This window comes from Pelophylax lessonae (genome assembly GCF_965119305.1).
Source record: "Pelophylax lessonae genome assembly, chromosome: 3".
NCBI lineage: Eukaryota > Metazoa > Chordata > Amphibia > Anura > Ranidae > Pelophylax > Pelophylax lessonae.
The window spans coordinates 609,150,859-609,174,921 of NC_138770.1; the positions used below are offsets into that span (position 1 = coordinate 609,150,859).

General features: G+C 41.3%; 1 protein-coding gene across 2 annotated transcripts in view; it reads left to right on the plus strand.

Moving 5' to 3' along the window:
• Positions 1-8,354: 8,354 nt before the first annotated feature.
• SUSD4 (sushi domain containing 4) overlaps positions 8,355-24,063 on the plus strand; it is a 263,120-nt gene continuing 247,411 nt past the window's right edge. The window contains exons 1-2 of one of the 2 annotated variants that reach the window (XM_082251802.1): positions 8,355-8,480; positions 8,989-9,156. In XM_082251802.1, coding sequence (XP_082107928.1) covers positions 9,027-9,156 — 130 coding nt within the window. In that variant the 5' untranslated portion in view covers positions 8,355-8,480; positions 8,989-9,026. Of the gene's footprint in view, positions 8,481-8,675; positions 8,799-8,988; positions 9,157-24,063 lie in introns of those variants that run through there. The other variant, XM_082251803.1, reaches the window with a different exon arrangement.

The following is a 24,063-nucleotide window of genomic DNA, read 5'->3' on the forward strand; positions in this document are numbered from 1 at the left end:
TCGATTATTAGTTAAAACCCTCCCTTGCTCTATCCAAAATAAAAAAAAAAGTTTTGCCTATAGTTCTACTTTAAGGATGCAGCGGCCAGCCTGCCCTCTGCTCCTTAACAACCAATGCTATTCCGAATGAAACAAAACGAATGTCAAACACATGAAAAGTAATCAGTCCATTAACGAATGGAACAGAAAACTAAACAAAACAAAATTTTACGGCATGCACATGTCTAATGCTGGCCATACATTATACAATTTTCTTCTACAGTTCTCCTTTTAGATTTACTAAAAACCATATAATATGAGGTAAACATAATCACTTTCAGTTCATATGCAATCAGGCAGGCCCTTGCACTACATAGTTGAAGGTAAATTGTATAATGTATGGCCAGCCTTTTACTGTACATAGTACTAGCTGCATACAAATCCAATTTTCTTGGTGTTGTCAGATGATGGGGTTGACCTTAATCATCAGACATCACTACCATGTGTTGATTGGGTTATGGAGGGGTTACAGTAGCGTGACGTTGAGCAATGTACCAGCCCTCTATTTATGGTAGATATTTTCATTATTATGTGAATAGGACATTGAAATTGTATCAAATGCTTGGTTGACACCATATGTACTGTAGTACCTTTAAAAACCTCAAAGTTTTTTTCTGTGTTTTGTATTAAATAAAGAAAGATAGTAACTCCCATTAAAGGGATAGCACTCTCATCTAGTAATACTTGTCCAATGATCTCAAATCCAAGCTGAATGCACCTGAATCTGTATTTGTCCATTGACATTAGCTCTTTAGATGGTTCTTTGTTCAGTGTACACCTATCAATATGACTGTTGGCATTACAGCCCAGTCAGAGGAGGACTGGGCCAGGGGGGCAATTGTCCCCTGGGCTGCTCTGATGCCCCGTAAAAAGGCTGCATCGCTTCTGCCACAGACATGCCTATAGGATTCCTGGTGAGGAGAAGAAAAAAGTCCCTGCCACTGACCTACTGAGTTCAGGTTGAAGACAAGGACAGAGCGCAGGCCTCCCCCCCAGCATGGATGGTGTAAACCTTGTCTGAGCAGAGGCCGGTTCCATTCTCCACTGGAGACTCTCCTCCCTTGGCCAGCCCCAACCGAGCTGTCCCAGCATCCCCCCAACCACCCTCTGCTGGCCAGGTCGGTAACCCAGATTCGGCTGGTGAGTAGAGAGTACCTGGAGTGGAGCTTCAGCCTGGAATGGGGGTCAGGAGGAGGCCGGGGAGAGGGAGAGTGGGAGGGGGACCAAGTCGCTGCGCCATGGACCTCTGGTTTGTACTTGCCCCCTGGGCTGAAAGTTACCAGTCAGCCCCTGAGCTGAAAGTTACCAGTCAGCCCCTGAGCCCAGTTGAATTTTTGGAAATACATATGTAGTCAGATAGACTTCATTTTCATACCTCTAATTTCAGCTGTGCAAGGTGTCTAAATATGAATGTGCAGTCCAATAGGCACAGTTGGGTCCAGTGCACTCAGTAATGGAAGACACGCCCTCTCCCCTGCTATGCAATACAAGTCTATGAGAAGAATCTTGTGATGAGGGGTGTGTCTGTTACTCAGCTATGCCAGCACAGAGCACTGGAGTGTGGTTATAGGAAGCAGAATTTTCATTGATAGTCAGGAAACATCCAAAAATTGACAGGGGTGACTGGAACAATGTGATGAGGGGATATCTCCAAGTGGTGACAAGCCAGTGGAGTAGCATGGTTGGGGCCACAGGGGTGCCCTGGGTACAAAATTCCTGTTCTGGTCCTGTCAAGGGCGCACTTCCTAATCTCTCTCTCCCTCTTGTGGGTTGGTACAGCTGGTTGGTTCTAGGTCGGAGTGGGCGGAGTTAAGGAGAGTGCTCCCTCTGAGTGTAGCAGTGCACTGCTCAGTGCAGTTGAAAATGGATCCGATCTCTCTTCTCCTTCCTCTCCTCCCTCCTCCCCGGGACCACCACCACCTGGCATGCCCTGGAGCTGCTCCAACTACTGGTGAGCCTAGGGGCCTGGGGGGGGGGGCTATTTGGAGTTGGGGTTCACAATAAGGGGATGGGGGTGCACAAGGGGGGGGGGTGTATGGAGTTGGGAGGCACAATGAGGGGATGAAGGGAATTGAGGCAAGGAGTGGGGGGCACAATGACAGGGTGGGGGAATAGAGTGGGGGGGGGGGTTGTTCTATTAGGAGGGTGCATGGAGTGGATGAGAAAGTGGGGACCCTGACAGCAATAAAAACCCAACATAGTGTCTGACCATTTCTAACTAAGAGAATAGTTTTAGCTGGAATCATGGGGTGTTATCACACAGCTAGGTATGTTTATCATGTACATTCCTTTTAAGTTACATTCAGCAATACTATTAACCGTTATTTTATTATTAAAGAGAACCAGTCATTTTGGGCTACACTTATTTATTCTGTCCTCAATTATTAATACCCTATAAAAGATTTATATTCAACCTTTATATAGCTCTACTTACTTTACCTTCCAATCACTATAGTGGATGAGTCATTTCAACTCCAGTCTTTATTTTATCCCATCATTTTCAGGTAAAAATGTTCCATTTGCTCACATAAATATCATTAGGTGGGGAACTCAAATATCTCTGCATTAAATGGTTATTACGTTTTTAAAAGTCCTATTTCTCAAAGCTCTTTATTTTATCTAATGAAGCATTATAAACAAACCTAAAGCTGAACTCCAGGCAGAAAGTTAAATACACGGTTTTACCTGCTAAAATGTTTGTATTTCTGTCCATCCATTTTTGATATTTACACAGCTCTGTCTGGCAGGGCAGTAGACCTGATTTTTCATTGCTACAGACAAGTAACACTTTGAAATCTGTCTTTTTTTTGTTCTGTTTTAAATGATATTTTATGCATTGACTTACCTCCATAGATCTTCATTTGTTCGGACAGAATGGTCACCTGCTGATTCAGCACAATCCACACACAGCTAAGGCAAGGAAGTTGGATCCACTGCAAGGTTACCTCTCAGAGTAAAGTACAGAGGGTGTTTTTCTAGTTTCTTTTTTTTTATCATTTTAAGTTTCATTTAGCAAACCAGCAAAATAATACAATTCCAGTATTGATTGAGGGTATAATGATCAAAACTGTTATACCGACATAATAATAAATTAAAGCCATAAGCATGTTTTTCTGGTTTCTTAAAGTGTAAAAAGAAAATATTCTCCCCAGCCTAGCATCTGCTATGAAGACTGAGACTAAAGTCTCGCACACACCACTATTTTTTTTTTTTTAATTCAACCCAGCGGGTTGAATAAAAAAAAAAAACCTGACAGCTCAGATCCGATGTTAATACAGCAATCTCCCCTGCTGTTCTTTTGTGTTCTGACAGGGGGGCGGCCCCTCCACCAGGACCCTTAGCTACTGGCTGGGAGCGCTGATCGGGAGTTGGTTGGCTACTGGTTTTCCAGCATGCATGTCTGACAGAAGCTGACTGAACGGCTTGCCATACACATGGGCCAAACAACAACCGTTTTTTTTTTTTTAACCGGTTGATGCTGGTCGACATTCGGCCTGTGTGTACTAGGCTTTAATGAGGGAACATAGAAAAAAACAGGGAGGGACCAACCAGAACTGCACCACCCCGCACCAAACAAGAGGGAAAAGAAAGGAACATACCAAGCTAGCATAATAACAAGTTGCTGCGGTTCTGCACCACCACTAGGTGTCAGGAGGCACCAAACCATAATAATATTCAATGTAAATCAGAAAATAACATCCCTCCCCAAGCCTATGTTTGGACAGTGAAAAAAGGATGCAATTGACTGATGAGCTCATCTCTCTTCCAATCTCCTCTCTAACATGACTGCAGAACAGCTGATTGGCTCCCTGTGCTTCTTCTCCTTCTCCATGGCTTTCATTTATATAACTCATATGTACTATAATCACATATCAATGAATACAGGGCTGTATTGCTTTGTGTCTTCCATATATGCCTGGAGTTCACCTTTCATTTTTAACTCTAGCCAATTCAGTAAGAAATGGGAGGGGGTGGAAGTTGTATGTCCCCAAAAGGCAATGACATGACAGAGGTTGTAACCCCTCCCTAAACCATCCAAAATTAAATAAAATATTGAATCTAGAAGTATTTTAAAGATTAAAAGAAAATACTTTCTCTATAGCTTAGTGATCTAACTTACCTGTAATGAAATGTATCCCACATTGTGCAGGCAGCAAGATCCTGGAGACATCTTCCCTGGAGGGATGCTCCGTCCTTTTCCTGCCACTGAACGTCCGGTATTGCGGTGTTTAATAGCTTTGGCTCATCTTTAAAGCTGCAGTGAAAAAGTTCCCAATAAGAGCCTGCCCCTCCCTCTTCCCTGCAGCTCCCTTTTCCCTGCGCCTCTCTCTTCCTTGCCCCGCCCTCTTCCCTGCCCCTCCCTCGTCCCTGCCCCTTCATTGCCCCTCCTTCTTCCCTATCCCTCTCTCTGTGCTGCCCCTTCCAATTCCCTACCTCTTCCTCTTTCCTGCCCCTCTCTCTTCTCTGCCTCTCTTCCTTCCCTGCCCCTCCCCTTTCCCTTCCTCTTCCCTGCCCCTCTCTCTTCCCTACCCCTCCCTCTTCCCTGACCCTTCTCTGCCCCTTCCTCTTGCCTGCCCTTCCCCCTTACCTGCCCCTCCCACTTACCTGCCCCTTCCTCTTCCCTGCCACGCCCTCTTCCCTACCCCTCTCTCTTCCCTGCCTCTTCCTCTTCCCTGCCCCTTTCTCTTCCCTGCCCCTTCCTTGCCCTTCTCTCTTCCTGCTCCTCTCTCTTCCCTGCTCTTCTCTCTTCCCTGCCCTTCTCTCTTCTCTGCCCCTCCCTCTTCATACATGTGAGGTATCGCCGCAAACGTTAGAGCGGAGCGATATTTCGAGCACTAGACCTCTTCTGTAACTCTGAACTGGTAAACAGTAAAGGAATTGAAAGCGTCGCCTATAGAGATTATTAGGTATCATAGCTTCTTGCCATTCCACGAGTGTGCGCAATTATAAAGCGTGACGTGTTTTAATTAATTAAAGTGTATTTTTTCCAATGAAATTGTGTTTGCAAACCACTGCGCAAATACCATGTGAGATATAAAAAAAAATGTCAATGATTGCCATTTTTTTCCCTAAGGTCTCTTTCTAGATCCGAGTCAGACCCTGGTCAGCAGGTGATTACGTTCTTGTAGGGACACCTTGGGTTATTATTTTGGATTTATGTTGATATGTCTTTTTGGAAAAATAAAAACTTGACGGGGGTTCTATGTTTTGTTAACGCATTCAGGTGGCAGAAGCCTGAGCGTCAATCAATGTAGCAGCAATTAAATACTAAGGTGCCTCGACCCAATATATTCAGGAAAATGTTTGAGTGTTACAGGCAAGGACTTTTACGACACCACAATGGTTTTTATATAAAAAATAAAAAGATTATTTAAACAACTGTACACTCAAACATTTGACAGGGGTTCTACCTTCCCCTTCCAAAACATTAAAAGGGTTATGGCTCTACAATAAAATAAAAACCAGTAACACTGTCAGGATGGTCTTTGTTTAAGCACTTCCTGTTATGGAGTTATGGGGTGACAACTGTCTCCTGATTGTGCTCCTGCCTTGTCACCCACTTACATGCACTCTGGGTGAAGACTATGAGCGGCATTAAAAACATTGCAGTTGTCACTGTCGTCACCATCAGGAAGCCGGTCCAAATCAATTATGTGCATCCAATAATGGAGCGTGTGCATGTAGACAGGAAGTAGGCAAAATAAACTTAAGGAGATCAGCAGGGGTTTTAATCCTTCCCTACTCTATCCAAAACAATAAATATACATACTGAATGCATACTTCATATATATATATATATACATACTTCCTTTTATATATACTGTGTCTATATATATATATACTCTAAAATAATACTTATTGATCCTGCCATGATGGTCCTTGTTCAGGTAATTTCTGGTATAGGGTGACAACTGTCTCCCAATTATGCTCTTGAGTTGTCACCCTGGCACATGCACCCCTGGAGGAGGCTACACGCGGCCATGCCAACATTGCGCAGATATGGTCCATCATTGTCATAATACAGCCGACACTGAAGGGAGTGCGTGTGGACAGGAAGCAGGCAAAAAAACCTGGAGAACAGTCACACTGATATGCAAAATAAAACTTCATAATAAAGTAAAACAATTTTGGAAATGTAATAAAATAATATAGAAATAATACAAATAAATAAATAAAATATTATAATATAAATAAATAAAATGTATTAACGTAAAAAAAAAAAAAATAAATAGAAGCAAAATAGAGTAAAAAATAAAATAAATAAATAAAATACAAATGTATAATAAATTAAATAAATACAATATAAATAATATAACAATAAAAATGACAACAACAACAAAATAGAGTAAAACATTATAAAAACAATAATAAATAAACAAATAGTAAATAATATAAAATAAATATATAAACGAATAAAAAATAATAATAATATAAACAAAATGTTTTAATATAAATAATATAAGAATAAAATAAATAGTAACACGATAGTGTAAAATAATAAGATAAATAAATAGTAAAAAGTAAGTAAAGATAATATAATATTTTAAATAAATAAAATATAATTAATATAAATAATATAAAAATGAAATAAATAAAAAGTAACTAAATTGAGTAAAAACAATAAAATAAATAGTAAAAAAAAATTATAAATATATCATATATAAATTTAAATAAATACAAAATAATTATATAAATAATATAAAAATAAAAAAAATAGTAACAAACTAGAGTACATAGAGAAAAAATAATATAAAAATAAATAAAAAAATAAATAAAATGTAATAATATAATTAGGTAAATAAAACATAATAATATAAATAATTTAAAAATAAAATAAATAGTAACGCAATAGAGTAAAATGAATAAAACAATAAAAACTAAAACAAAAACAGTAAATAAAATATAATATTATATTTTAAATGAATAAAATATAATAATATAAATAATATAAAAATTTGATAAATAATAACATAATAGAGTAAAATAGAGAAAAACATTTAAAAATAAATACATAAATAAAATATATTATTATGAATAAAAAAATACAATATAATAATCTAAAAATAAAATAAATAGTAACACAATAGAGTAAAATAGGGTAAAGAAAAGATATGATCTGAAGCATACACGATGACATGCCTCCATGTCTGAATGTACATACAGAGATAGAACAGTATTCGTGGGACTTTAAATGAGGCAGGTCACTTACTAAACTACAAAGTTGGATAAAATCAAAAGTTATAATTTATTGCATATTCCATAATTTACATAAATACATTAAATCCATTTCCAGATATGATACAGAAATATATAAAGAGAACTAACATGAAAATAATAGGGTAAAGTTCATTTTAATAGTAAAAAAAAAAAAAAATTAAATTAAATATAATATAATAATCTAAAGTAACAATAATATAAATGTAAATGTAAATAAATAAATAAATAGTTTAAAAAAAGAGTAGAAACAATAAAGTAAATAAATAAATAGTAAAAATATAACTAAATAAATTATAATATAATAATTTAGATAAAGAAAATACAATAATAAAAAAACAATAAAATCAACAAATAGTGAAATAGAGTAAAATAAATCAAAATAAAAAGAATATAATATATTGATTAAAAAAATATATAAATATTATAAAAATAAAATAAATAGTAACAAATAAATTAATTAAAATAATATAAAATATATATTAATTTAAATAATTTAAACATAATAATATAATAAAAATAGAATGAATAAATGGTATCAAAATAGAGTAAAAAAAATAAAAATAAATAGTAAATCAATAAGCAAAATATAACATATTGATTAAAAAAAATAAAAAACAATAATAATATAAAAATAAATAAATGAATTATAGTAACAATATAAATAAATAAAATATAATACATTGATTAAATAAATAAAAAAATGATATAAAAATAAAATAAATAGTAACACAATGAATAAACAAATAAAAAATAACATATAGTATATATTAATTTAAATAAATAAAATAATGTAAATAATATAAAATCAAAATGATTAAATAGTAACAAAATAGAGTACAAGCAAATAAATAAATAGAAAAAAATAAAAATAATATCTAATATATATTATTAAAAACAAAAAATGTGTATATATATATATATATAATACAATAAAAAATAAAAAGTAACAAAATGAGTATTCTATGCAAGAGAAAACATGGAAATTGTTGCTGGCACACACAGTGTCTCTCATTCCGTGACTCCCCAGCACAGCAGTCCTGATGGTTTCAGGACCCTGGAGAGCTCCCTGCATGCACGCTCCCGCAGCAGTCAGCAGAGGCCCGGGGGCGCGCCTGGCAGGTGAAGCGTAGAATGTAGCAGCCACAGACAAGGCAGAGGAAGGGGAGTGAGAGGGAGGAGGAGGTGTGAGCTCCTGCGGGAGCCCCTGGTTGTGTCTGCTGCAGGTAAAGCTCATCTCATGCCTGGCAATGAAGGGGGGAGGGGGAATTAACCTTGGAGGTGCTGGGTTGAAGTCAGTGCATGGCAGGCAGCAGCCTCCTGTCTCCCCCTTGACCTTATCAGGATGCAATATCCGTGCAGAGGAGGAGGGCAGAGACATGCATGTCTGATCAGGGAGGAGGTGCTCCCCTCCTGGATGGGAAGAGGTATAGAGAGGACAGATCTGGGTGACATGTCACACTAGGAGGTGACATAGGGGGGGCCATGCACCTCTCTTCTCATACAGCACACCGCTGCCCCTTGGTGGACAGGCACTGACACACGTGAGTCCCCCTATGCCAGCACCCCCAGCTCCATTCTTCATGCTTTGCCCTTCTTCTCCATGCCATTGTCTGGTATTGTCTGCACAGGGTGGGGGGTAATGCACCTACATAGGAGGTGGTGGGGATGGGACATTGCATGCCCAGTGTCCAGGAATGGTGACTAGTAACGCACCTCTGTGCCCTCCTGCAGGTCTGCGCGGTGGCTTGGATGCCTTCTCCTGGTGAAAGATGTGTCATGGAATGAATGGAGACAGGAAAGCATTCCCTATTCTAGGTCAGCGGCAGCAACACTCGCTCCTGGCACTGCTCCTCGGGGTGCAGCTCACACTCGGATTTGGCCCTGTGCAGCTCTCGGTGGGTAAGTGAAAATTTCTGCTTATTTTTTGGAAAGAATAAAATAACTTTGCGATTGGTGACCTCGGTGGGAAAATTCCGGCTGGCTGTGGCACTGATCCCCCGGCTTCAGACCTGGAAGTAGTTACATACAAGGCTATAACTTTACCCCGACTTTTCTCATATATATATATATTTTTTGTTTCTTTTCGGTAGCTCAGAAAAAAAGTCAGGGGCAAATTTACGGGCTTGAGGACACCAGGTGTGGTGCAGGAACGCGTGAAAAATTGCAAATTTTCCCACATCATAGAAAAGCAAGCTGCCCTTTGCAGAAATGCACAGGTGGCATGAATTAAAGGGCATCTAGCAAATGCCAGCATGTTCGTGTCTGCCATGCCATGCCTGTAAAAGGCACAGAGAGGTGCCAATGCGATATTTAAAATCACACCACATCAGAATGAATGGGGTTTGATTTACTAAAGATAAATAGACTGTTTACTTTGCGAGTGCAAGGGAATTTGCTGCAGAACTTAGTAAATGAGAATTCCCTTGTAGAGTGCAACTGCACTTGCAAAGTAAACAGTCTCCTTTACTGCCTTTAGTAAAGCAATCCCCATGCATTTTGGTGTGGTGCGATTTTAAAAATCACGTCAGCACCTTTTTGCGCATTTCAGAGGCATTGGGCAGCCCATTGAAATGAATAGACTGCCCTAAAATGTGACGTGATATGCAAAAATGCACGGGCGCTCGGACACACCTCCTGATGTGAATGAGCCCTGAGTGTTTCTCTGTTCACACCTGAGTGTTTTGGAATCGCAGGTAGAATTGCGCGATTCTGACCACGATTCCAGAATCACAGCAAAACATGGGATGAGTTTGTGATGCCACAATTTCTTAATGCCACCCTCAACACGGTGCGATTTTGCAGCAATTGTCAAGCGACAAAACGCACAAAAATTAGGGCAAAAAAACACCAAAAGCACTGGGCTCTGTGCCAAAGTTTTATACATGAGTCTCCTTGGCGCATTTTTGGAGCAGAGGGAGGTCCATTCAAATGAATGGTGCTGCTCCAAAAAAATGCACCAAAAAAAGCTAAAAAAACCACGGTGCAGCCGGTGTTCCTGCACTACGCATAGGTGAAAACGGAGCCCCAGGGCAGTAGAGGTAAGCATGGGCGTCCGCAGAACTTTTTTCAGGGTAGGGCATCGTTTTAAGGTCACCCATGCTCTGCCTCTTTGCAACAATGTCATGAAAGGGCGGGGCTTTGTCATTATACTTATTTTGAGTATTTATTTTTTAAAAGCAAACAGCAGCATTTATTTTTAAAGCATTTGTTAACCTAAAAAAAAAAAAATTATCCTGTTCCCTTACAGCATGTTATACAGCACAGTGCTTTGCTGTGTAATTTGCCCCCTTCTATCACCTAAAATACCTGGCTGATCCTGCCTGGCTATGTCCTCCCCTCTGTAAACTGACCACGGTATACCATGGCTGCTGAGCCCTGACACCGTGGTCAGTTTACGTGCCTCCATCATCCGCAGCTTTCCTGTCCTCCTCCCCCCTCTCTCCCCCCTCCCTCCCTGTCTGCTGCTGTAGTTTCATTTAAAGTTTCATATCCTTTCTACAGTCTGTTTAATAATCCTGTGTGTCCCTGTATCTGTGTTTTATAAAAATAAGCCATTCTTTACCAGTTTTCAGAGCGCCGCTCATGTGACCCGCCTCCTCTCCCCCCTCCCCTTCTACTCCCCTCCCGACTGACATCAGGGAGGAATCCTTAGCCCCTCCCGCTGCAGGCAGCTGTCAGACGGGGAGAGGAGAGAGCCGACGGGTCACGTGAGCGGCGCTTGGCCCTTTTGAAAACTGGTAAAAAACGGCTTATTTTTTTAAAACACAGACACACAGGATTATTAAACAGACCAGACAGGATGGCATAAAGTGGCTTAACAACCACTTGAAAGGGGAAGTTGAGATTCCGGGGGGGGGGGGGGGGGGGGCATTTGCCCCCCCCCCCTTTCCCCTACCTGCGGACGCCCATGGAGGTAAGAACTGTGTTCGGAGTTATCATTTAAGATTTAGGGCTTTATTTGACGCATGGCAATATATTAAAATACTGTATCCAAATCCAGGTATCAAAATATATCTTAAGGATGACACTACAAATTAAAAAAATAATTCATTTAAAATGTATTTTAGGATTAGATTTAAAATTAAATTACCGTTAATATTTATTTTAATTTTAGCCAGCAGCTGTCCCTGGAGAAAGCTAAAGCATATCTAAATCCCAAAACAAACCTTGTATGAATTGCACTTTGTCAGGTCCTTAGATGTGGCGCCTGCATTTGTTTTCTTTTTGCAGACAAGTACAGAAAAAACTCCTGTTGATTCTGATAGAAATCCAGTATCCAGGATGTCACTTATTTTCCTAACATTTCTAACAATGTTCCTTGTTTTACATTTTATTATTATGGTTATGGCCTGCTTACAGTCTGACCCCTTCTGGGGTGAGCGGGTTATGACCATGAAGTACTCTACCAATAATTGTTCCCTTCCTGTTATTTCTTATGACATGACTTGCTTTTCTACCACTTTACATTGTATCTGCAGTAATGACGTAACTTCATTTTCCTCTGTAATGTTACGCATTATAATTTTAATAAAAATGTATTGTTTAACCACTTGCCGACTGCCCGCTGCAGATACTGTATACTGCGGCAGGCTGGCTTGGTTGCGCAAAGCGCCGTACCTGTACGGCCATTCGTGGCAGCGCTCCTGGGGGCGCTCTCGCGCCCCTATTAGCCAGGGGGGAAAAGGTGATTTACGGGGCCGGCGGCCACGATTGCCGCCGGGCACCCGCAATCGCTCCCCGTTGAGAGAGAACGGCGGTCTGCTGTTGTAAACACAGCAGACCGTTGTTCTCTCATGAATCGGCACAGAGCTCCTGTGATCCTCCTATTTAGGATCACAAGTCTCTGTGTTGATTCCACAAGCCCATCCCCCTCACAGTTAGAAAATACCCCCTAGGCATACACTTAACCCTTTGATTGCCCCTTAGTTAATCCCTTCCCTGCCAGTGTCCTTATAACAGAATGTAATAGATTTTTGGTCCTTTCACACGGGGCGGACCGTATTTTCCTCCTCTCGGCCCTTTTTTTTTTTTACACGGACACGGATGACACTCTGGAGTGTCCGTTCCATATGTCCGTTTATCATCCCATCCGTTTGCTGATGATAAACTGAGATAATGTATGTCAATGACACCGCTGACATCCGTTTTTGCGTCCGTTCCGTTTTTTTAAACGGAAGAAAAATAGGGTTCTCTTCCGTTCCAAAAAACAGAACTGATCGGAAAGGACACAAATCGGATGTCAGTGGTGTCATCTGCTGACATCCGCAATCCCATTGACATGCATTATGTCCGTTTTTCATCCGCTATCGGATGGGATGAAAAACGGACATACGGACCGCCTGTGTGAAAGGACCCTAATTTTATTTACTTCACTATATTGTACTCCATGTATTAATTTAATTGTCACATTTTTTACAAAATATTTTTTCCTGTGCCCAATTGCATTGGTGCACTGTTTATCTCATTATTACAGTAACAGTGTATATTTTCAGCACTAATTACTGTAGTAATTTCACTGCCCCCCCCAAAAATGTCAGTTAGGTGTCTGATCTGTCTGCCGCAATGTCGCAGTCCCGCTAAAAATCACAGATTGCCGCCATTACTAGTAAAAAAAAAAAATTATTAAAAATGACATTCATTTTTCTTCGAGTTTGTAGATGTGATAACCGTTGCGCAAACCAATCAAAATACGCTTATTGGGATTTTTTACCAAAAATATGTAGCAGAATACAAATTGGTCTAAAATGATGAAAAATTAGATTTTTACATTTTTTTTTATTGGGAATGTTATATAGCAGAATGTGAAAAATATTGGTTTTTGTTTCAGAATTGTCGCTCTTTTTTTGTTTATAGAGCAAAAAATAAAAACTGCACAGGGGATCAAATACCAGCAAAAGAATGCTCTATATGTGGGAAAAAAAGAACATCAATTTTATTTGGGTACAGCGTCACACGACCGCGCAATTGTCCATTAAAGTAACGCAGTGCCAAAATGGCCTGGTCATTAAGGGGGCAAATCCTTCCGGTCCAGAAGAGTTAAAAAAAAAAGGAAAAGAAATCCAGAATCCTTATAACTTCTTCTTTACTGAACTGAAATCTCAAACAAGGTTATCCGCCTTCCCAGCTATCTTCTGTGAATATCTTCTCCCTATGTGATGGAGATGGGGGAGAGGGAGGTGTTTGTAGTCCGAATCAGGAGAGCAGCCCAGGGTCACAACAATGCTCCCCTATAGATACGGTGCAGTGAGTGAGCATTGTCACCGTAAGACAGCAAGTGTGCTGGCAGGATCATTAGGTCAAAATAAAGAAAGAAAGCCCTAAAAAGGGAAACGAATGCAGCCATTATATCTAAGGACTGTTAAGCTGCAAAACATAAAATGTTTATTTTTGGGTTTGGATATGCTTAAAATCCATTTCCAGGGATGGCAGCTGAGTGTTCCTATTGAAACGTAATTGTTTTGACAGTAATTATGGATTACATTTCCCTTCTGGCAGCTTCCCCAAACCAAAAATGGAAGTTGTTGGGCTTTTTGGCTCCCGCTGAAGTCAATCAAATCCAGTGAAACAGGAGCAGGGGGCGGGGCCAAGTCCGGGTGTCTGTGTCAATGGATGCAGCATGGGGGCTTGGGAGTGAGCCTACACAGGTGCCCCCAGGGAAAGTGGCTGCGCTTGTGCACATGGCTGGATCGGATCAGAGTTAGGTTTGAACAAGGGAGGGGGGGGGGGGAGCTGCAGCACAGAAGGTTTTTCTCCTTTTTTTGTATTGGGGCTTAGCACCCCCTAATACTCACATGAGCCCCCTCTCTATCCAGTGATGTCCACGAGTCCCTCGGCCATTGAGGACTCTCTCTCTCCTGATTGGCTGAGACACAGCTGCGGCACCATTGGCTCCTGCGGCTGTCAATCAAAGTCAGTTAGTCAATCAGGAGAGAGACACAAAACTGCAGCTCGGCTCGGTGCCCCCATAGCAAGCTGCCGGCTGTGGGGGCACTCTACAGGAGGGAGAGGCCAGGAGCAGCAAAGAGTATGCAAAGGCATACTAGCTCATTATGCCTTTGTCTTGCAGGGTTTTTTTTTTTTCAATAGAGTATACTACCACTTTAAAAATATGGGTATGTAATACAGATAAATCACATACTATAAATACATTTAAAATTCTAACAAGAAGTTATAACCGTGCATAACTTATATAGCAATATGTATAGAGAAAGATACAATAGGTCATAGAGCCTTGCTCCAAAAAAAAGAAATGATGCTTTAGCGAGTGACTGTATATTTTGTGTATCCGTGGTATGGAGTGAGAGCCAAGACAATGCAGCCAGTTCTAAACTTTGATGGTCATTTGTGTGGACTCCAAAAAGCTGGTTTCACGTTTAAAAAATGCACTTACACATTAAAGCAAAGCTAAATTTAAAGCGAATGTAATGGGAAAAAAAAAAAAAAAAAAAGTAAAACAATGGTTAAAAAAAAGAGTGGTCGCAAACCTCCTCTTCTCGGATCCCCCGCCGCACTCCTGGCCCCTCCTCTGTCTAGTGCCCCCATGGGAAGCACTCATTCACCCGATCCCCGCTGCTGTGTCCGATGACACTCCCTTGTCACTGACTTTGATATACAACACTGGGAGCCAATGCCAGCGAGACCTGAAAGTGAGGGGGGAGAAGAGCTGCAGACGTGCACAGAGCTGGATCGAATGAGGGCTCAGGTAAGTATTAGAGGGAGTGAGGGGGGGGGTGCTGATGCCTAAACATTTTTTACCTTAATGCAAGGAATGCATTAGGGTAAAAAATGTTTAGGCTTTACAACCCCTTTAAAAAAGAAAAAACTGTAAGCAGGCCAGTTCTTTACTGCCGAAGATACATGCAGTGTCTCTTCTTCAATAAAATAAACCTGCCTGCCTGCTCAGAGTCTTTAGTAGAATGTACAGTGAACTGGGCATGTGCTGCTAAGTTTACATTCTGGCCCTGTGCCTGTGTGTTGGGTGACTGCACTCCTGCTCATGTATAGTAGTGACGTCATCCCGCACCGACCAGTCAACATGGGGGAAGACCAGCATCCAGAAGAAGCCGGGGGTAAAATGCCAACGAGGGACCTCGAAGACGTTGGACTGTTGCAGCAAAGGTAAGAATTTTGGACTTTAGTTCTGCTAACAATGCAGAGTCAGACAAGGAAGGAGCTTAGTGCGCCATTCAAGTCCTGACGTACCAAGGCAATGCTTTTGAATGAAACACTCACATGCCAGCTTTGTGAAAACAGCAGTTTCATTGCATTCTCTATTGACTTATAGAATCAATATCAAATATGGAAATGTTCTCTGTGGAAATGAGTGCACAGGCCAGATCTGGGCCTCGGGTAGAAGAATTTTTGAGTAAAGGCCAGGAATAAGCCGATTTATGTTCTGGAGGCAAACCTAGAAAATTGTTGGTTAGCAGGAAAATCTGCAAATTTTGTGAATGTAGAGCAAAATGCGATAACTGTGAAAAATGCAAGCGCTGATCCAATATGATTGGTTGATGATTTGTGAAAGTTTGGGGCTATTAACACTGAGTTTTGGGTTTATCATTTATTAAAGATTTGTAAATACAGACAAGTCTAAACGTATGTGGAAGTGTTACATATAATGGAAAAGCCTTGCCTTAACCCTTCATAGTACACTTCTTTTCACTGCATTTGATGTAATTGAGCATTAAACCAGCAGGGGGAGCCACTGCTAGGGATGATTTTTGCTTTTCTTGGAGTGCGGCTTTTAAATGCAGGGAGTGGGGTTGAGGACTTGTATGAAAATTGCTAAGTACATGGCAGAGAATGCAGAGGGAAGATCTCCTTCATTGTAGAATCAGCAGGTGGGGTGGGGGTGTTGGACTGCGGGGGGGGGGAGGGGTGATTTGCCCTTGACCAAGCTGTACTGCAACTGTAAGGCTGCGTTCACACTTGTGCATGTCAGCAACGTGTGTAAAAGTACATGCTTTCTCAACATGCACAGAAACGCGCTGCCCTTTAGCAGACTTGCAGTGTTGCCCATTAATAATAGCACCCCCAGGCATCTGCTGATGTGTGCGTTTTCATGCACGGCAAAAGGCAAGTTGTCCCAGCACCATGTGTTTCTGTGTGGCACAATTTTGCAATGCAGTCAGGGATTTATTTTGTGCGTTTTTCTTGCATAGAGCAGCCCATTGAAATGAATTGGCTCTCTAATCTACAATGCGTGGGAACGCATAGAAAGCACCTAAAAACTGGTGCGCTCTCTGTCACATCTGCATTGTTTGAACTGAGCCTTATGGTTACATTTGTATTACAGAGCACACATAGACACTATATTACCAAAAGTATTGGGACGCCTGCCTTTACACACACATGAACATAAATGGCATCCCAGTCTTAGTCCGTAGGGTTCAATATTGGGTTGGCCCTCCCTTTGCAGCTAGAACAGCTTCAACTCTTCTGGGAAGGCTGTCCACAAGGTTTAGGAGTGTGTCTATGGGAATGTTTGACCATTCTTCCAGAAATGCATTTGTGAAGTCAGGCACTGATGTTGGACAAGAAGGCCTGGCTCGCAGTCTCCTCTCGAAGTCATCCAAAAAATGTTCTATCGGGTTAAGGTCAGGACTCTGTGCAGGCCAGGCAAATTCCTCCACAATAAACTCGCTCATCCATGTCTTTATGGACCTTGCTTTGTGCACTGGTACGCAGTCATGTTGGAACAGGAAGGGGAAATCCCCAAACTGTTCCCAAAAAGTTGGGAGCATGAAATTGTCCAAAATGTCTTGAATACATGGATTGAAATTCGGTCGCTTCAGTAGGAACCAGCTGAATTACGATCCATTTATGGTAATTTCTGTTCATGAGAAGTCCATCTGTCAATCAAAGGTCCTGCTGGAAAATTTCCATCCAATCGGTACTTTGAAGGAAGCCTTATGGTAGTCAACAACCTAGCTGTGCTGTCTGCTAGGGGTACGGTACTGGTATTGCAAGACCAGCACAGGACACCATAGTGACTTAGGGGTCAGCAGGAGGAACCACAGCATTCCACCGGGGACACGGTATTCGTGAAAACTGGAAATGACCGATAGCACTGCAAGAGAACAAGTGAATATTTAACATATCAACCTCTGAAACAGTGATTAATAATCTTCTTTTGCAGGCTTCTTTCCCACACATATGCAAAGCATATGATCTGTAGGCTGGAGTTCTCCTTTAATGTAGAATAATCCCAGTCACTTAATACTCATTTAAACTGTTATCTGAAAAGTCATTTTAATATTTACAAAGATGCAGCTTTCATTGATATAATCCCTGGTGATGTTGCCTTGACCTTTTTTGGCACTTCCTATTGTAGGGTGACAACGCTGTGTCCCAGTTGCTCTCATGTTGTCACCCTGGTGCATACATTTCCGGTGTAGACAAGAAGTGACTGTATATAAGCTCACTGAGTATTTATGGCCAGCCAATGTCACCATCAGGAAGCCCACCTTGAGCAATGACATTTAGCTGCCATTGAAGTAATGTAGATAGGAAGTGGCTTCAAAGAGAATGCGGTAGATCAACAGAACTGAAGGATGAAAAATAAAAGGTGAACACAGTATTTGGGGAAAACCATGGTAATTGTTTGTGATACGCAGTGTTTGAGCAAACTAGGGTTCAGATCTAGATTTAGAAGGCTGACACCATTCTTATTATGCTTTGTATGCTTGTCAGTGGCTAACATGGAACATCTCCCCGCAGCTGAGACAAAATACATTGGCGGTGTTCAGCGTAAGAGGATTTGTTCTGACATGGTTCAGGATTGTCAAGTCAGCATTGTATTGAAATGTGATTTTAAGTATTATGTGTGTAACCTTTCCCTTCAATAAAAGCAGGCTGTGTATACAGGGACATGCGGGGGTTGTGTTGATGTTAAAAAAAAATGAATGAGCAGAGAACCACAATTACCCTTTAAAAGGAAAATCTTCACTGCTAGGAAAAAATGCAAGATGAAAAACAACATGGGTTTACTTCAGGGAGATCATGTCAAACAAATCTTATAGATTTTTTTGACTGGGTGACTAAAATAATAGACGGTGGAGGTGCAGTAGACATTGCATATCTAGATTTTAGTAAGGCTTTTGACACTGTCCCACATAGAAGACTTATCAATAAACTGCAGTCATTGAGCATGGACTCCCATATTGTTGAGTGGATTAGGCAGTGGCTGAGTGACAGACAACAGAGGGTTGTAGTCAATGGAGAACATTCAGAACAAGGTCATGTTACCAGTGGGGTACCTCAGGGATCTGTACTGGGACCAATTTTGTTTAATATCTTCATAAGTGATATTGCAAAAGGCCTCGATGGTAAGGTTTGTCTTTTTGCTGATGACACAAAGATATGTAACAGGGTTGATGTTCCTGGAGGGAAACGCCAAATGGAAAAGGATTTAGGAAAACTAGAAGAATGGTCAGAACTCTGGCAACTGAAATTTAATGTGGATAAGTGCAAGATAATGCACCTGGGGCGTAAAAACCCAAGGGCAGAATATAGAATATTTGACACAGTCCTGACCTCAGTATCTGAGGAAAGGGATTTAGGAGTAATTATTTCAGAAGACTTAAAGGTGGGAAGACAATGTAATAGAGCAGCACGAAATGCCAGCAGAATGCTTGGATGTATAGGGAGAGGTATAAGCAGTAGAAAGAGAGAAGTGCTTATGCCGCTGTACAGAACACTGGTGAGACCTCACTTGGAGTATTGTGCGCAGTACTGGAGGCCATATCTCCAGAAGGATATAGATACTCTAGAGAGAGTTCAGAGAAGAGCTACTAAACTAGTACATGGATTGCAGGAAAAAACTTACCAGGAAAGGATAAAGGACCTTAACATGTATAGCTTGGAAGAAAGAAGAGACAGAGGGGATATGATAGAAACATTTAAATACATAAAGGGAATCAACTCGGTAAAGGAGGAGAGCATATTTAAAAGAAGAAAAACTACCACAAGAGGACACAGTTTTAAATTAGAGGGGCAAAGGTTTAAAAGTAATATGAGGAAGTATTACTTTACTGAGAGAGTAGTGGATGCATGGAATAACCTTCCTGCAGAAGTGGTAGCTGCAAATACAGTGAAGGAGTTTAAGCATGCATGGGATAGGCATAAGGCTATCCTTCATACAAGATAGGGCCAGGGACTATTCATAGGATTCAGATATATTGGGCAGACTAGATGGGCCAAATGGTTCTTATCTGCCGACACATTCTATGTTTCTATGTTTCTAAGATATTTGGGGAGATTTACTAAAGCTGGTGCTCTCAGAATCTGAAGCAGCTGTACATGGTAGCCAATCAGCTTCTAACTTCAGCTTGTTCAATTCAACTTTGACAATACAATCTGGAAGCTGATTGGTTTCTATACAGAGTTGCATCAGATATTGCACTCTCCAATTTTAGTAAATAACCCCCATGGTGTCTGAAAAATAGCCAAAAGGAGTTCACTTTATTTGAAAAAAATGACATTTGTATTAGGGATCGACCGATTATCGGCAAAGCCGATATATATAGGGCCGATATGCACTATTCCCGATATATCGGAATCGGCCCCGGAGGTTACCGATATTGCCGATATTTCAGGAAAGTGCTGTACCGGAGTGATGCCTGCAGCTAGAGGCATCACCCCAGGACTGGTGTCCATAGCCGACGGTCAGCTGTCTTGTAATGATAACCGATGCGGCTGCCGAAGACCCGATCAAAGCGGTATTTGGCTCTCATCAGGTCTCCATGCAAAAACCCGGAAGTGATTTCATAAGTGACATCACTTCCAGGTACTGTATGGCGCCAGATTAAAAAAAAATTACAGCATTCAAAACAGCCAAACTTGGCGTTTTGAATGCTTCTAAGTGCAGAGGAGGGGTTTGGGGTCTTTTAGACCCCCAGATTCCTCCACAAAAGTACCTGTCAAAAAAAAAAATGTTTAAATGTACAAAAATATCGGCCAATACCAAAATATCGGTATCGGCAACGGAAAACCGATATCGGTTGATCACTAATCTGTATTAAAGAGCACATATATACATTATATTACCAAAAGTATTGGGACGCCTGCCTTTACACACACATGAACATAAATGGCATCCCAGTCTTAGTCCGTAGGGTTCAATATTGAGTTGGCCCACCCTTTGCAGCTATAACAGCTTCAACTCTTCTGGGAAGGCTGTCCACAAGGTTTAGGAGTGTGTCTATGGGAATGTTTGACCATTCCAGCGCATTTGTGAAGTCAGGCACTGATGTTGCACGAGAAGGCCTGGCTCGCAGTCCCCTCTCGAAGTCATCCCAAAGATGTTCTATCAGGTTGAGGTCAGGACCATGTGCAGGCCAATCAAGTTCCTCCACACAAAACTCGCTCATCCATGTCTTTGTGGATCTTGCTTTGTGCACTGGTGCGCAGTCATGTTGGAACAGGAAGGGGCCATCCCCAAACTGTTCCCACAAAGTTGGGAGCATGCATATGTCTTGGTATGCTGACGCCTTAAGAGTTCCCTTCACTGGAACTAAGGGGTCAAGCCCGACCCCTGAAAAACAACCCCACACCATAACCCCCCCACCCCACCCCCCCACCCCCACTCCACCAAATATTTTGGACCAGTGCACAAAGCAGGATCCATAAAGACATGGATGAGTGAGTTTGAGTTGGTGGAACCTAACTGTCCTAACCTCAACCCGATAAAACAACTTTGGGATGAATTAGAGTGGAGACTGCAAGCCAAGCCTTCTTGTCCAACATCAGTGCCTGACTTCACAAAGGCGCTCCTGGAGGAATGGTCAAACATTCCCATAGACTCCTAAACCTTGTGGTCAGCCTTCCCAGAAGAGTTGAAGCTGTTAGAGCTGCAAAGGGTGGGCCAACTCAATATTGAACCCTACGGACTAAGACTGGGATGCCATTAATGTTCATGTGCGTGTAAAGGCAGGCGTCCCAATACTTTTGGTAATATAGTGTACATGTGTGCTCTCTAATACAAATGTCATTTTTTCAAATAAAGTGAACTCCTTTTGGCTATTTTCCAGACACAATATCTTGATTTTTTTCTTGGCAATGAAGATGTTTTCCTTTTAGAGGGTAATTTTAGTCCCTTAGTGCCAGTGAAGGGAACTCATAAGGCGTCAGCATACCAAGACATTTTGGACAATTTCATGCTCCCAACTTTGTGGGAACAGTTTGGGTTGGCCCCTTCCTGTTCCAACATGACTGCGCACCCGTGTAAAAGCAAGGTCCATAATGACAGATGAGCGAATTTGGGGTGGAGGAACTTGACTGGCCTGCACAGAGTCCTGACCTCAACCCGAAAGAACACCTCTGGGATGAATTAGGGTGGAGACTGCGAGCCAGGCCTTCTTGTCCATATTAGTGCCTGACCTCCTGCTTTAAGGTCTTGATCTCACATGCATCCATGAACATACTAGGGCCAGTTTAGACAAGAGCCAATTTAGGCGGAACTAAACTCCTAAATACTCACATTAGATCCAATGATCCAATGCCCTCGAGGACCCTTGCTGGTAACCAGCATCGTCTCACTGCTTTTTTCCAGGTGCCAGTCTTCAGCCATCATGATTGGCCAACACAGGATGACGTAACTCCCACGCATGCACATGCATCCAGTCATCCTGGCACACAGGCATTGTGCTGGAATGTACATGTCTCTTCTACAACAATAAGTTTGCCTGGCTGATTGTAGCTATTTATTTATTTTTTTTAACGAGTTGAGATCCACTTTAACCTACTGGCATATCTTGGGAGTGTGGCAGGAACCCACTCAGGCATGAGGAGAACAAGCAAACTCCATGCAGATAGTAACATGGTTAGGATTCACACTAAGGACCCCAGTGCTGCAAGGCAGAAGTGCTAACCACTAAGCCACCCTGCCTCAGCTGGTCATACATGTATTGAAATGCTGTCGGTTCTGTAGGAACGAGCTGAATTACAATCTATTTATGGTCATTCCTGTTCATGAGAAGTCCATCTGTCAATCAAAGGTCCTGCTGGAAAATTTCCATCCAATCAGTACTTGCAGCCAATTGGCGGCAGCACTGATTAATGTATTCTGATGGTGGGGGAGTCCCTCTGTCAGAATACAGTGAGAGCAGTGGAGAGGATTCATCCATCCACCTGGAATGTGTAGATGGGGGAATCGGTTCAGTTTTTTGTTCACTGGCTGTATGAAAAAAGCTGAACCACGCATGCCCATATTTATGTTGTGCGATTGGTTACCTAGGGTGTTTGTTACAGACCTTTGCATTATATCTAGCACTTTCCTTATAGTTATATACAGGGCTTTTTTTTCTCAGAGAATAGGTGCAGGTACTCCCCCTTTCCAAGTCCCCCCTTGTCTCCGCCCCCTACCTACCTCCGAGCACCGTTCTTTGGTTCCACGCTTTACCTAGAGAATACAGAAAAGTATCATTTTTTTGTGCAAAATAGTTTGTATTGAATCTGCTAATGAAAGGCAGTAAAATAGGCCCCTGCAGCCAGCAACAATAGAACCCTCACAGCAACAATAGATTCCCCCAGCAACAATAAATCTCCCCAACAACAATAGATCCCCAGCAACAATAGATCCTCCACAAGAAAAAAATACCCCCAGCAGCAATAAATCCACGCCAGCAACAATAGATCTCCCAGTATCCAGCATCAATATACTTACTCTCCAGCAGCCAGCAACAATAGATCTTCCAGTATCCAGCATCAATACACTCTCCAGCAGCCAGCAACAATAGACTCCTACCTCTAAAATACATCTCTCCCATCAGCAATTGACCCCTCCGGAAACAAAAGATCCCCCACCAGCCACAATTGATCCCCCTAGCGACAATAGAGTCCCCATCAGTCAACATCTATAGACCGCTCCGTGAGGACGTCGAGTGACGAAACTAGTAGGGCGGGGCCAGGACGCCGAACATCACCGCACAGGTCTGGCCCACACTCGCGGCTTTGACACACGACCGGAAGTGTGGAGGAGGAATGTTTTTAAACCCCTAGTGTCGGGCAGACAATTGCAAAATGTGGGTTTAACTTTTGTGTTTTAATAAACAAGTGAAGTTTTATATGGAATTACACGATATGAATCTCCTTCTTTCAAATCACTACCCTTACTTATCTCTATGAGAGCGCCTATATGGGAAGATTGGAATTATCATTCTTTGGATTAAGAACAAACCTGCTGGAAATTTTATACAAAAAGGTGCATTTGCTGGTTTATAATCTGACCAGCTACCCCATTTGGTGAGTCAGTCTGGGGGATACGGTGGAAGGAGCATGTTGGGTGTTTTTCACGTTTTGTTCACAGAAGAAATGATATCACGTGATAGACATTTTTTTGCACCTTTAATATTTCACTTGGGACTTTAAGGAAGATTGAACAATATTTATTTTCCAAACAATTGTTTCATTTTTATGTGGTTTTTGAAGTTGCACATGTCTAATATGAATTTATTGATGAATTGATTAGGTATTCTTCATATATATATATATTTTTTTGTTTTAATTGCACCGCACATATATTTTTTTTAATATATATTTTTGCACTATCACTTTTTGATGAATTGATTAGGTATTTTTATACATATTTATATGTGTTCTGATTGCACCGCACAGATATTATTTGGAATCCATACTTTTGCACTAGCACTTTTTGAAAAAGTATAATTGTTTTTTTTTTTTTTTTTATCTTGCACTGTTTTTGGATATGAGTTTTGAGAAAGGTCTTTAATGCACTGGGACGCATTAGCACTTTGAATGAAAGGATAATATTATTCACGTACAAACTTGCGCTGATATATTTTTTAT